The 14,686-nt window shown below is 36.2% G+C and overlaps 2 protein-coding genes across 2 annotated transcripts; one reads left to right on the top strand and one right to left on the bottom strand.

Moving 5' to 3' along the window:
- The first annotated feature begins 358 nt into the window (after positions 1-358).
- LOC105056031 (heparanase-like protein 2) lies at positions 359-4,507 on the top strand. The gene is made up of 9 exons (XM_010938093.2): positions 359-847; positions 1,589-1,625; positions 1,787-1,970; positions 2,167-2,318; positions 2,417-2,650; positions 2,787-2,976; positions 3,401-3,526; positions 3,636-3,735; positions 3,822-4,507. Exons 1-9 carry the CDS (start codon positions 629-631, stop codon positions 4,161-4,163), a joined length of 1,584 nt encoding a protein of 527 aa, XP_010936395.2. The 5' UTR covers positions 359-628; the 3' UTR covers positions 4,164-4,507.
- A 95-nt stretch (positions 4,508-4,602) lies between these two features.
- LOC105055993 (heparanase-like protein 1) lies at positions 4,603-11,938 on the bottom strand. The gene is made up of 10 exons (XM_010938047.4): positions 11,671-11,938; positions 10,666-10,906; positions 10,503-10,539; positions 9,641-9,824; positions 8,041-8,189; positions 7,622-7,855; positions 6,537-6,726; positions 6,299-6,424; positions 6,112-6,211; positions 4,603-5,139 (listed from the first exon to the last, which is right to left on the bottom strand). Exons 2-10 carry the CDS (start codon positions 10,873-10,875, stop codon positions 4,750-4,752), a joined length of 1,620 nt encoding a protein of 539 aa, XP_010936349.2. The 5' UTR covers positions 10,876-10,906; positions 11,671-11,938; the 3' UTR covers positions 4,603-4,749.
- Between the last annotated feature and the right edge of the window lie 2,748 nt (positions 11,939-14,686).

Below are 14,686 nucleotides of genomic sequence, written 5' to 3'. Positions count from 1 at the left end.
ACCTGACAGTAGTTCAAATTGGTTCTGGATAAAGTTGGACATACGGGTGCAAATAAGTTTGGGTTGGGTCAGAGTCATAGACTGACCCAAATCCAAGCTGATTGAGTTTAGCTGGGCAGTCAGGCTCCAGTTTTGGATCTATGCCTGACCCATTGGTCTTAATTACAAGTATGAGTCGGGTCGAAATTGCATGGATCAAGTATGGATCTGCACCCTTAGCTGGACCCGATCCAACCCGACCCGATCCTGACTCGAGCAACCAAGGTTTCGATTAAACAGAAGGGATGCTCATTTGAAATCTAAAACACAAGGTCGTGTATTGGCCAAATTGTTGCAATATTACCTTTATTGTCTCAAAGACAGCGGTCTTGGAGAGCAAAAAGCATTTTCTAGTCCTCAAAAAGCAATTTTGGATACCATAAGTGGCTACATATTTTCAACCAATTGCTTAACTAAAGAGTCACTGATAATTTGAACTCTTAACAATCCTTATCTTTTCTTCAACTACCTTCCAAATTTTAAAAAACTTGTGCATCTATAAGAAAGCCGGGATCCTGAAATATTTCTGGGTCCCATGCCTTCTCTCTCTCATCTTCTACCTTCTGCGTTCTAAGTTTGGCTATTCTCCATGCATAGAACCATAGGTTTTGTATCCTTTTTCCTTTCTCTTTTGCTCTTCTCCAGCTTCTCTTTGAGTTTAGGGGACAAGGTGACCGTGTCTGTGAAGGCAGTGACCACCATTGCCAAAACAGATGACAGCTTTATCTGTGCAACCATAGACTGGTGGCCCAAGGAGAAGTGCAACTATGACATGTGCCCTTGGTACAGTTCCTCCATCCTTAACTTGGTAAGTTTGTCCTCTACTCATGTTTGCCATGAGCCATCCAAGTTGTGTCTTTTTCCTAAGACAGGATATTTATTTGAAGGAATATATTTTATATGATACATTAATTTAGAAGTAGACTCTTCCATTATTTATTTATTTATTTTTATTTTTTATATATTGAGAGGGGCTAATCCTCACCTTCTATCCTATATCTATCCCATCTGTCGAGAGCTGACTCTAATCAAAAGTTTGATCTTCTATCCAAGTGGCAAGATGTGATACTATCTGAGCAAATGCTCGTTGGTCGATATTTTTTCCATAGTTATTTTTTTCTCTGATCATCTTCTTGTTTACATGAAAACCTACTTACTTCTTTTCTATTTAAGCTTGCAATTACTTTTTATTAAAATCAAGGAGGAGGATATGCCGTAAATAATTCCATTCTCTATATCTTTGGCAAAAAATAATATAAATATTTTGTGACTCCAATGGCATTACAACTATATTGTGTAAGTAATATTTATGCATATTAAAATGTTAGAGACTTGATCTTCTCAAGTTCGGAGAAAACTTGAGAGACTTGCTTATAGGTGCTTGTCCATCTTTGATTCAGATTCTTGCAGATTCATTCATGCCAATGTATTCATCTATGATTGTATTCATATGGTGTAGTAGTTGCAAGCATTAGAGCATAAGCATGAGTATATGCTTTCATATCATGTACTGTTACACTGAGCTGGATTTTTGCTGTGTATCTTGCAGGATTTGAACAATACCATTCTATTCAATGCCATCAAAGGTAAGTGGTTTTATAGATGGTGCTTTTCAGGCATTATATAAGGCAACCTTTATATATTTTTTTCATATCATTTGGGTTTAGTGATCCCTCCCCCTCCCCAGTCTCCTGCCCCCTAAGCTAACATTTGGTGAATTGATGGAAATCATGGTGTGAAACTGCAGCTTTCAAGGCTCTGAGAATTAGGCTTGGAGGGTCACTTGAAGACCAAGTGGTGTATAAGGTAGGGGAAGAACCTGCCACTTGTGAAGACTTCAAGCTTGACAAAAATGGCCTGTTTGGATTCTCTGAAGGTTGCCTGAGCATGTGTAGATGGGATGAGCTCAATGCATTCTTCAATAAAACTGGGTATTGATCTTTAAGTACATGTGAAATTTAATGACAAATCTTTGCAGTTCAGAAAAATCTCTACCCGTACAATTACAAACATTTTGCAATGTCTATGAACAATTCATTAATATGTTTTCATGATTTTTTCATAGATAATCATTAATTGTTGCAAAATTTTGTTAAGATCTTGTTGTTGGTCATTCAATGGTTGCAGATCTATATTAACATTTGGACTGAATGCACTAGCTGGGAGGAAAAAAGCCCCAGAGGGTAACAGCTACGTGGGTGACTGGAACACTACTAATGCTCGTCAATTCATCGAATACACAGTCTTGAAGAATTATAAGGTTGAATCTTGGGAATTAGGTATTTAATTAAACAATGTAAATTATTGATCAAAAGTTTCAGTTTTCTTCTTTCTACAGTTTTCTCGCATATCGACATTGTGCTTCCATTCTTGACAGGAAATGAGCTCTCTGGTCAAGGAGTATCTGCAAGTGTGGATCCTAAACAGTATGGCAGGGATTTGATTGCGCTAAAAAAACTTCTCAGTGATATATATAAAAATTCTAGCACCGAACCGAAGATATTGGCACCTGGTGGTTTTTTTGATGCACAATGGTTCGCCGACATGCTTCAGACATCAGGACCTGGTGTTGTTAATGGTGTTACTCATCATATCTACAACCTCGGTGCAGGTCAGTAAGCTTAGATGTCTTTGTTCAAACTTGTATTTCTATTAATGAGCATTCAAGTGCAATACAACCACTGTTAAAAATTTTATAAGACAATTAGTTAAGGAAAACTAAGCTTTTCTGGTTTTCCTGTATTCAGGTGTTGATAAAACGCTAATCTACAAGATTCAAGATCCTTACTATTTGGATCAGATAGTACAGACATATAGTGATATTGAGACCATCATCCAGGATTTTGGCCCATGGAGTGCTGCTTGGGTTGGAGAATCAGGTGGTGCTTACAACAGCGGAGGCAAAGATGTGTCGAATACTTTCGCAGATAGTTTCTGGTGAGGCAATTTATTCTTCATCTCTAGTTGTCTGATGCATTGCTGTGTTATAATGAGCTCATCTCAATGACTTGTTTAACTGTTCATCATCTCTTCTTCTATAAGAAAATTTACTGTTTTAGTTCATATTTCTTAGTATCTTCCATACCCTTCAAAGAGTTGTTGAGTTGTCCAAATCAATCCATTTTACATTAAACTAATAATTATGTTGCTGGATCTCACTTTTTCTTTGATGCTTTCATGGAAAGGTCTCTGTTGTTTATACTAATTCATATTCTTATAGGTATATCTTTGTTATGATTCAGTTCTTTATCCTTTATTTTATTTTGATTCTGAATTTAAACCTGTTTGTGGCTTGTTAAATCTATTAGAAAAAAAATCTGATGAGAAACTAACAGATAAGGGATTTTGCTGGCTGGATCAGGTACTTAGATCAGCTGGGCATGGTAACCACATTTAACCACAAGGTCTTCTGCCGACAAGCTTTGATTGGAGGAAACTATGCTCTTCTTAACACCACTACATTCATCCCCAACCCAGACTACTATAGGTTGGATTCCAATAAGTCAGAGCCTAATCATTAATATAAATTCTGTTCAAATGTACAGATTCTGAGAGTTTTTTCTCCCCTTCACCTCTTGCTTACTTTCTTTGATCAGTGCTTTGTTGTGGCATCGACTAATGGGACCTGGTGTTCTTCATACCACTCACAATGGATCGCCGTACCTTCGTGCCTATGCTCATTGCTCCAAACAAAAGGTAAGACTCACAATTCAATCCATTAATCTACTTCTGTATCTTATGTCACCCTGTACCACTTACATGTCTTCAATTATGTTTGACAGAATGGAGTTACTCTATTGCTCATTAACCTATCAAACTCAACATCCTTCGATGTCTCAGTTGTCAGTGACCTGAACTTGTATCCACCTAAAATCGGTCGATCTTTAGCATCTGTGCAAGAAAAGGGGCAGAGGGAAGAGTACCATCTGACTCCTCAAGGTGGCAATATCCAAAGTAGAGTTATGCTTCTTAATGGACAACCTTTGAATCTGACATGCAGTGGAGACATTCCTGAAATGTATCCATTTATTGCTGATGCTGCTGCACCTCTCCACATTGCTCCTCAGTCGATTGCCTTTGTCAGCTTCCAGGACTTCAAATCTCCAGCTTGTGCCAGGAATTGATTAGCCTCCTTTTGATAAGTGCAGAGTTGAATGAGTTTAACAAATTTGATTTTCGCAATCGATAACAGACTTTTACATGTTTGGCTGTCTTTAGTACTTACTGGTTGTGCAACTTGTGCAACGTTTCAATTAAATAAGAGGATTTCAGCCAAAGAGTAATTTGATTTTTCAAATCTCTCTCTCTCTCTCTCTCTCTCTCTGCGCGTGCATGGCTCCTGCACCCTTAGAATATGATCAAGTGATTCTTTTATTTTGTTTATTTATTACATCTCCCATCTCTTACCAATATAAAAGCAAGAGGAATTTTTTCTTATTCATCTTCTAACAAATAAAACCAGAAACATAGTGAGATTTGTGAGCACTTGAAACTCATTAGCAATAAGAAAATTTATACATACATCTATTGCATCAATTCACTTCATCAAAGGTCCATGGGAAGTAGGAGGAAAAAATGAAAAGCTTTATAATTGAATATAGATGATTCATATTGTTCTTTTCACATCTCTAACTTCAGGACCTTCATGACATATAAGGTAAGTGCATTATAAATGGCAAAAACTCAGTTAACATATAAAACAAAGGATATTCATGCACAAGCTCGAGCCTCAAAGTTCGGGAAGACCACAAATGCAATGGACATGGGAGCCATCTTTATAGGTGAGTTAACAGAGACATATGCAGGATTCAGAGCTGGAATACCTCCATCCTCAGTGAGCTCCAAAGGGCTCCCATTGAGCAGCATGGTTTGACTTTGATGGTTTCCATCCTTTGCAGTTAGATGATACTCTTCTCTCTTTTGACTCCCATCCAATGGTTTTCTTCCAAGCCATGAAACAGTTTTCTTGAGACCGTGAACAAAATAACTGTCTTTTTGGATGCCATCTTTCTCACCAAGATTTACATTAATGTCATTCTGGACAGTAACAATGGACTTGGTGGTATTGCTTAGATTGATCAGGAGTACAGAAACACCTGCCTGCAATGACAAGACATAATTTAGACCAAAATACCAAGCTCGCTTTCAGAACATGTGCATGATCCATGATGAAAGTAAAACATTTTACAATTCGTTGGTACAATTGAATTATCAACACAAGAAAAAGTAATTAATAGATACAAATTTCCTTAAATTATAGAACCTCTTTAGTTAGTCTCCCCTTAAATGAAGATTGGAGGGTTGTTGTCATAGACTGTCCAATATGGGGAGATCTGATGTTATTATGAATTTTCTTCTAATGTAAAATATGGCTATTTGAATCAAAATGCACATGTATTAGATATCACAGTTGATAACTAACATGGAAGCTTCTAGCTTGTGCAACAATGCTGTTAGCTAGAAACTGAAGTGACCTGTGATACAGAATTAAAGTAATGTCGACTTTGGTTGGTGATCAATGCTTTGAAAACAAGTCTAGATATGCTAAGACTAAGCCATGCAGAAGCCCTCGAAGTTTGAGACTTTTTTAATTGTCTCTGGATAAAAGTTTGAGGCCTTTTGATAAGTTTGAGACTTTTCCCTCCAGCTTGCGCCAATTAAAAAGTTTGAGACTTTTTTAATTGGCTGCATGCTCCTTAATTCAGAACTTGAAAATCCATTGTCTCACAAGTTGGATGAGTCTCCCAATCATATTACATGTAATGTAAGACTGCACACAATTCCCTTTTTTCCCCTTTTTTTTTTATAATAAACAGAACAAAGTACAGACCACTATTTCATGCTCTCATTTTAAGTGTTCAATATATTGAATAAAAGTTTCTCTTGGATATCTGGAGGAAAAGGTAGATCCCAAGACAAACTCACAACCCCATTATGAGCTCTGTTGGCTTTAAGATCAATGGCCATATCCTTCTAACTTTAATATAAGGAGAAACTTGTAAATAAAAGTAAGTTTTCCCTTATCAATTTAAAAAAAAAAAAGATAAGCAACTTATCATGGTTAAGCCATACTTCTTGTTTGGCGCAATGGGCATAAACACGTAAAGATGGAGATCCATCAATATCAACAGAAAGAACTCCTCTTCCCATAAGCTGATGCCACAGTAATGCACTGATAACAATAATCAACAGAAGTAGAAGTCAGGCTCCTGGAACTATATAAATTTCTTAGTTCCTTGTATGCTTTAATATGCCTTGCCTGTAGTAATCAGGATTTGGTACGAATTTTTCAGTATCAAGGAGGCCATAATTGCCACCAATCAGAGTCTGTCTGCAGTAAACTTTTGTATTGTACTTTGATGCCATTCCAAGTTGATCTAAGTACCTGAGATATGTTATAAAGTCTCTGTTAGCAATAAATTCAATGAACACAAGGTAGGGGGAGCTATTGGAAGTTGATTCACAGAAACAAATATAGAAAAGGTAAAGAGGATAACCAGAAACTGTTCATAAATGTATTGGATACATGACGACCACCACTATTGGAGACACCACCAGCTTCACCAACCCAAGCAGAAGCCCATGGTCCATGTCTTTGTATTGTAAGTTGGATGCCTCTGTAAATATCTGCTGCTTGACTTAAACACTTTGGGTCCAATATCTTCTTAATAAGATGGTGATCATTGCCTGAAAGTTAAGTTGATATAATTTATTATCATTTACTTGCATGAAGTTAATAACATGCACATGACCATAAAAGAGAACACATAATGTTTAACGGTACAACCTGAAAATTTAGAATTGCCAACACATCCACATGTCATATGATATTATTGAATTCATATTGACTAGATAACTACCAACAAGTAAAGATATAATTGAAAAAGAAACCTGTCGATTTCATTTGATTGTTACCAACAATAAAAGATGCTTAAATGTATATATATTTAACCTAGACAATCAACCATAAAAGTCATACTTGTTTATGTGGTATAAATAAGTGGCACCAATGCTTGATAAGTATATGTTTGGAAAGCGGCACATTTCATATTGGCCTGTTTCAAATTCAACAAATTGACAATCTAAATATAAATTGAGCTGCACCTGAATATCACAGAATTAGCAGTCTAACGAGAGCTAGCAGTGTGTGCAGATTGTGATCTCATGGTTATGCAATGCTAATTCAAAAAGAAGAGACAAAGACATTATCTCTAGTTTATTGTGTGAGGGGGTTCAAACTGCTACCATGATCTTATTGCACGTATGCCCTAGGGAAAATGAATTACAATCTGACACATATTAGGTGTACACATAGTTAACTGGAAACAGTAATCATATCACAATTTTCAGCAAAGATAGGTCATAAATAAGATCTAATGAACATTATAACCTAAAGAGATGTATCAGAGACTAACAAAGACTAAACACTGCTACAATTTTGAGAATTAAAAAAGAAAACACAAAAAAAAATAAAATCAAAATTTTATCTTAGTCAACTAACAGAAGCAAGATAAATTAGGATCTTGGCCATTTATAAAAGGAAGTTGTTCTGTATAGATGGGTCATGTATCATCATACTGACCTGCACCTAAATTGTAAACATGATGTGTCATGGCATTGACAATACCAGGCCCCGAAATCTGAAGGAGTTGACCATACCACTGATGATCAAAAAATCCTCCGGGTGCTAGCAGAGAAGGTCTAGAATCGGAGTTCTCATACAACTCATCAAGGATGGCTTTAAGGCCAACTAAGTCCTTTCCATAGAGTTCAACATCAACACTTGCACCAATTCCATGTCCACTCAATTCATTTCCTGATAGCAGAAAAAGGAAGCATAAAGTTCTGGGAAACTAGATCAAAATTTATTATCGGAGATGCAAAGATAATATTTCAACAATAAAGATCAAGTTCCCATAAAAAGAATACTATTCCTTTGATAACATGTGATCCATGATTATCGGGTAAAAAAAATACAGAGATGAATTTACAATATATTACCAAATTCCCATGAATCAACCGGATACTGCTTTGATATTGTGTACTCTATGAAATCACGAGCATTAGTAGAGTTCCAAGGGCCAGCCCAAACTTTATTTCGTATGTGATTCCTCCCATGGAGCGCATTCAGACCAAATGTGACAATTGCTCTGCAACCATAGAATTTAGCCACCATTCACTCCACCAGGTCTTAACAATGTGGTCAACCTCCTATATTGTTATGCAGTTTTCAAATGATGTGCATTATTTGATCTTCTAATGAAGTAAGAAAGTACTCTTGACAAGATAGATGTTTAATTCCTTACAATAACTATGATAAATTCAAGACTTTGTTGTGACCTAACCAAGACCCTGTTATACATATTGTACGCACAGTTATCTGTAGCTAGGCGTACCATCCCATATTGGGCATACCATACTATACTGGTAGTATATTGATCTTTGGTACGGGAGGTGCACCAACTCTCCGTACACTGAACCAACCCCTATTCTGGGCATACAGACACTATACCAGCATGGTAATGATGCAGGGTCTAGCACTAAGATGGCGAACCTTGATTATAAGATCTAATCAAGTGTATGATCACATGTTATATTAGCTTCAAGCTTATGCAATCAGTCCTCAGATCTTGAAAACATGATGAATATTGATCTACCTATTAATCAGTAGATGTTTGGATCCATTCATGTATTCATACTCTTGTTACAGTTGAAATACTCAAGTTTCTATGTTAAGATATGGTTTAAGTTTTTGCTTAAGGAAGGATGATCATTACCATTTAAAAGCAAGTGGTTTTTACGATATGTTGGTATAGAAGTTCTATCTAAAGTTCAAAGAAAACATCAAGATATTTTCTTGATGATCTAGTCCTTAAGCTGATGATATCTACACCATATAACGACCATTATAGAGATGTTAATCTTGATTTTGTTCATCTCGAGGCTTCACAAATCTTTTGAATAATAGTTATACATGTTAATGAATATTATACTTCTATTTCCTGTTTCTTATTCAATCTGTCACAATCAATTTAGGAAAACTATCATGTTAGCAATGACTCCACATCTACATACTAAGAATTTGAGCAATGGCTCTGCATCTAGATACTAAGAATTTGGTTCATGCTATTCTACTAACCATCATGTCAAGTGACACCACTAACAACGTCATAATTGTCTAGTCATAAATTAGGTTATCACAGAAGTAAACCAAGCCTTTTACTAACTTGGCAATTGCCTCCTTATGGATTACTAAGTAAGTGATTAGCTCATTTAAACATTTATCCAACTTAAGAAAGAAAATATGGATACCAAATGCACCTATGTGTGTATGTATGTACGTGCATACGTATGTATGTACGTTCACATGTGGGCAGGCAAATAGAGTATGTATGTATGTGTGTGTGTGTGTGTGTGTATGTATTCATGTATTTTACATAATTGCTATAAATTGCATCAAAAGGATTACCCACCACCGCTTATAAATTGAGGTAAGGTATTCAATCCAAATTCAATAGTTTTTTGGAATGTATAACTCAGAGTACAGGACAAAAGAATGGCTAAGAGAACAGAATCCAACACTAGCAAGTATGGTAATTACCCAGTCTTTCGAAAAAGATCGTTGAGCTTGTCCCACCTGTCCATGCTTAGACAGCCTTGGGAGAACCCAAACAACCCATCTTCCATCTTTGTAAATGGCAAACAAGGGTGACCCAAATTCGACAGACCATACACAACTTTGTCTTGCAAAGAGCCTCCAACTCTGATCCGCAAAGACTTGAATGCTACAATTCACAGAAAAAAACCAACAAACAATTACTATGATTTATACAAAGGACCAGGAGTAATTCCTAATAAAATGAAGCTATACTAGTGAAACCTGCAAGGAGTGGTACACCATAGCCTTGATGGCATCATCTTCATTGTCATATACATGTAACCATCCTCATGTCATAATCAATGCCTATTTGAAATGAATAGAAATCTAAACTTTGCTCATTTCCACTTGGTGACTTTCTCAAAGTGGAAAGTTTCTGAGTTTTTCTTTGCCTTCATAAGCTTAGATTATGCAACTACTAAAGTGGGTTTTCCTTCCTGCCAACTAGTTTTATAGGCTTCAAGGCTGGCCCCTCTTTGCCTTAGCCGAGAATTCATCACTTATTTACAGAGACTTGACAGGAGGTTCTTAGCTAGTTGTAAAACTTTTTCAAAGTTTTGTGGATCAAAGCATAATCCTTTTAAGCTGCCCATATAGGTGGGATGTATGCATAGCAGGTCAAATTTCAGGAACAGGGAATCCGATTCTCAAGGTTGAATAAACAAAATATGCTTCCTAGTAATATATGTCATCATAGTGCCTAACCAGTGACGGTTATAATGATATTGTAAAAAAACTAGGAATGGTGAGAAACTGAAAAAAACTCAGGAAACGAGAATATCACAGAAGACTCAAGAACACATACCTTTGATGGCATTGGCTAGAAAAGGATGATCTACATCCTAAGTAAACCAAAGCAGAAAAACAAAAAAGAGAAATCATTGTTAGCCATGGCTTCCAAAAATGTTTTTATAGTTTCATACAAAAAGGTGAAAACAACTTCAACAATAACAAATTGAAAAGCTTACCAGATTTAGAGCAGAAGATTCACCCCATGGACATTGATCATAGTTGCACTTCTCTGGAGGCCACCAATCGATAGTAGCGCACACAAAATTTTTATCAGTTTCAGCAACTGTAGCAGACCCCTTAACTATAACAGTGGCTTCTGCACTTTCTTGAGCCAAAATCCCAGGAAGAGAGTAGAGAAAGACAAAAAGCAGAAGCCTGTGACCCATGCCTTCAACCAGACCTCTTTTATTAAGGAAGCTAAAATTTAGACAGAAATAAGGAAGCGATGAGACTGGAAATATAATAAAGTGGCAGCACCACTGATTTCTTTGACTTAAATTCGTAAAAAAAAAAGAAGAAGAAGAAGAAGAAGTATCATGAAAAATGACAACAGTATACCATCTAGCAAGTGGATGACAACAAAGAACGGGGAGTTCTTGAAAGACAACATCATGTTCAAACAAACATACACCTCCCTTCCGCCAAGGAGGTATGAAGTTTGAAACACATCGGCCCAAGTGAAATAGCTTAAAAATTGAACCTTTTGCATTCATAGGAGAAATGGGTTTGGATCCGGTCGAACAGAATTGAACTCAAAGCTGCCAATAACAAATACAAACATATCCGTCCTTTTTACAGTGGATTGATGGAAGCATTATGATGCCATGAGCTAACCATTTGATATTTATCGGAGTCTTTGTTAATCTACAAGAGAAGAAATTTGTCTTCACAATTTAGACCTTCTTACTTCAAAAAGAAAAAGAAAACGAAAGAAAGGGCATCGGTTTTCCTGTTCATCAATTCCTCTCTAAAAATTACAAGAAACAATAGTTTTGCACTAAAAAAAAAAAAAAAAAACTCATTTTCCCCCCTTTGTTCATATTAATTCCATCCAGAGCTAGAGGTACCTACTCTTCTACAAAAGAACCAAAGTTACCAAACCATCATAACCAAAGCCCAGAAGAAACAATCCTCTATACACAGGAAAACCACTAATAATGCCTACGGAGGAGCATTCTTACCAGCTTTTGGGGAAATTTTCCGAGGAATTCCAAGAAAAAAATGGCGTCTTTGAGCCAAAAGGTGCCACCTTTCTCCCCCATCACCGCATCCCTTCCACTGCTTCAGTACTCCACGACAAGAGAACCATAGAAGGAATGGGACGAGAATAAAGTTGACTGTCCAAAGTTGGCGACTTCGCAGTCAAGCTACCGTCTCCCCTGGTTCTGCATAGTGTTTCAGCTTTCCCCTTGCTTTTGAGTATGCGCCTGTGGTTGAGATTGGTGGCAGAAAAGATGGGTCTACATCATTAGTTAAGGGTTAATGAGAGGCCTGCCGTTGATTTTATAGTTAGGTATAATGGATTGGTGGTGCCATCCATATTGCTGTCCCACTTAAACATACAAGCATGATTATTGATTATTAGGAGTTTATTTGGGAAAAACCAAGCAGACTAGTTTGTTAGCCATTATTAATGTTCTAAGATTTAATCATGAGTAAATTATGGATTAGTGTATGCTTAGACTTCTTATAGTGTAATATATTTGAGGAGGTAAGACTTGCTGAAAGTGTGACCAGCAAAATTTCCGTATTAAGGAATAAGACTTTACTTGATCCTTGTGGTCAAGAAAAGTATCTGTACCACAAGGGACAAATCTTAAAAACCCTTTTCTTTTTCCACTGTTGGGGTTGGGAATATTTTAAAGAATTGTTTGATTGCCAACAATTTATGAGAAAACTTACAAAGAAATTAAATTTTAAGAAATTTTGATGATGAAAAATTTAAAAATGTCGTATAGTTTTTTCAAATTTTTAGTTGTTTGGACTTTGTGCTTACCATCCATAGGTTTTTCTTTTTTAAAAAAAAAAATTAATAGACTTTCAAATAAACAACGGTCATAGGAAGCTCTTTCACTTTAAATCCTTTACTGCTGGGTTGTTTTTCGAAAATTATCATGAGAAAGGAGTGAATATTGAGCTTCTAAGTCTAGAAGTAGATGCTCAGTTGGTATAGCTTTAGTCAAATATCAAATGCATGTAATTCGGTTTTATTAACCCAAATAATTGCAAACCATATAATTGTAGACTAAAATATGTAATTATCAAATAGTTTACGGCTGGTTCAATAAAAGCTTTTAGATTAAAAAAATGATAGCATAAAGCTGGGTGAGGTGAGCTGAATTTCTATTGCTTTGAGTCTTGATTTTCAATACTTAAAAGTCTAATTAGGGCAATGCCACATCCATGCTCAATAATGGCATAAAAAAGCTTAAGAAGGATGAAGAATGCTAAGTAGTTTAGATGGTAAAACCACCGATAGTTAGATAATAATGATCCAGGCTTAAGCCTCACTTTTTATAATTAAGATAATATTGCGATGGAGTTTTCTCATCTTTTTCTCAAAAAATAGTTATTAGAACTTTAATTTTAAATCAATCTCTAACATGTCTCGTGCCTTTTAGAAATTTCTAAGAGTTTAACAGGAAATCCTAAATCAATTATTTTATATTAGTAATAGATTAGCTATAATGTTTTTATTCTAATCATTCAAGGAAAACCTAAATCAATTGAAGCCAAATTGCTTACATAGCTTGAGTCTACGATCGTAGAGAACAACAACAACCAAAAAAAGAAAAAAAAAATCCTACACTAGTCAACTTTAGCTCAATAGCCGATAGGTTGATTTCTTTCAAAAAAGGAATGAAAACAACTTGACATACATGACACTTAGTTAGCATCAATCTACAAGTTTGCCAAACAATCTTTGTTACTATCAAAATCTGCCCCGATAATGGTGGATCTTGTTGAAGATCTAAAGATATGGAGGGCACTATTCGATCCACAGGGGTGAAGGATGGATTACCGATCTATCTTAGAGAATCGTGGGTCTATGCAAAAAAAAAAAAAAGAGAAAAGATCGTTGGATTGCTCCGATCATGCCCTCCAATGCCTAAGTCAGGAGGGATTTTGAAATGACAACTATAAAAGAAAAAATGTAAGAGATGATTAAAGTAGAATATTATCCTATTCTAATTGGCTTAATTCAGATTTGCTTTTACCTCGATCTTGGCCTTAAGCTTGATAGCTTGGTCTTGGGCTTGGTAGCTCGACTTTGGATTTTGTAGCTCGGTCTCGGACATCACTTGAATCTTGGCCTCAAGCATGGTATCTCGACTTGAGCATCACTTCAATCTCAATACCTCATGGACCTATTGACCTACGAGAAAAGAGTACGATGATGGATAAAGGCTTCAAAACTTCTCATCATAAGATCTTTGAGCTGCTGGAGCTTCTTTCTTTTTTGGGCCAATCCTTTTGGATCCTCTTAGCCTTATTTGTACAAGCATAAAAGCACAATCCATCATGATTTAGAGGAAAAAATTAAGAAATTATCTTAACATCATTCCTTATCTAAATTCAAATCTATTGTGGCCTTCTTCTTTGTTTAGACCCACTGGGAATTCAAATTTTGAATTCAAATCTTCTCAAAATTGCTTGCCGCGTGTCCACTTCCAAGCCTGAGTCATTTTCTTCGACTTGGATGAAGGAAGTTGTTAGATTGCTCATTGATATGTTTCATAATCAAACATTTTGGATGTTATTGAAAGCAATTTTGTTGGTACTCATATCTTATTTCTTTTGTGATGCTTGTATTTGAGGTTAGCTTAGCAGTTTAGTGAAGTTGAGGTCAACTCATCGATCTATGTGAAGTTAGCTCATTAGCCTATCATAGGTTAGCTTTTCCTCGATTGTGCAAAAAGGTGCAGGAGGTCAATTTGTTGAGATTGTTGTCATCTGAAATCAGCTTAAGAGCCGATATAGCCTAAGTTCAGCTATGAGGTGCTTGCCCCCTATTCTTCACTTGTTTTGCCTGTGATTGTTAAGGTCAGTCTTGTCTGTTTTGCTCGTACTTTATTGGGACTGCCATCCTATTGACATTAAGGTCAGCTCCTAATCTGAGTATCTTATTTTCTTTGCTTGTAAAGGTGGGTTATTTGGCCCTCCAAGTCTTTGGCTTTTTATCCTGGTGCCTAGTTT

This window comes from Elaeis guineensis, chromosome 13 (assembly GCF_000442705.2).
Source record: "Elaeis guineensis isolate ETL-2024a chromosome 13, EG11, whole genome shotgun sequence".
Lineage (NCBI taxonomy): Eukaryota > Viridiplantae > Streptophyta > Magnoliopsida > Arecales > Arecaceae > Elaeis > Elaeis guineensis.
The sequence above is the reverse complement of the archived record's forward strand: the minus strand, read 5'-3'. Positions and strand labels throughout refer to the sequence as shown.

Excerpts from the sequence above, each read along its gene's own strand:
- LOC105056031 (XM_010938093.2), top strand. The coding sequence starts at position 629 with ATGCATAGAACCATAGGTTTTGTATCCTTTTTCCTTTCTCTTTTGCTC. Across the intron at positions 1,626-1,786 it reads TCTATTCAATGCCATCAAAG|CTTTCAAGGCTCTGAGAATT; the intron begins GTAAGTGGTTTT and ends GTGAAACTGCAG. Across the intron at positions 1,971-2,166 it reads GCATTCTTCAATAAAACTGG|ATCTATATTAACATTTGGAC; the intron begins GTATTGATCTTT and ends CAATGGTTGCAG.
- LOC105055993 (XM_010938047.4), bottom strand. The coding sequence starts at position 10,875 with ATGGGTCACAGGCTTCTGCTTTTTGTCTTTCTCTACTCTCTTCCTGGG. Across the intron at positions 6,425-6,536 it reads ACATTTATGAACAGTTTCTG|GTACTTAGATCAACTTGGAA; the intron begins GTTATCCTCTTT and ends AACATATCTCAG. Across the intron at positions 5,140-6,111 it reads CCCATTGCGCCAAACAAGAA|GCAGGTGTTTCTGTACTCCT; the intron begins GTATGGCTTAAC and ends TTGTCATTGCAG.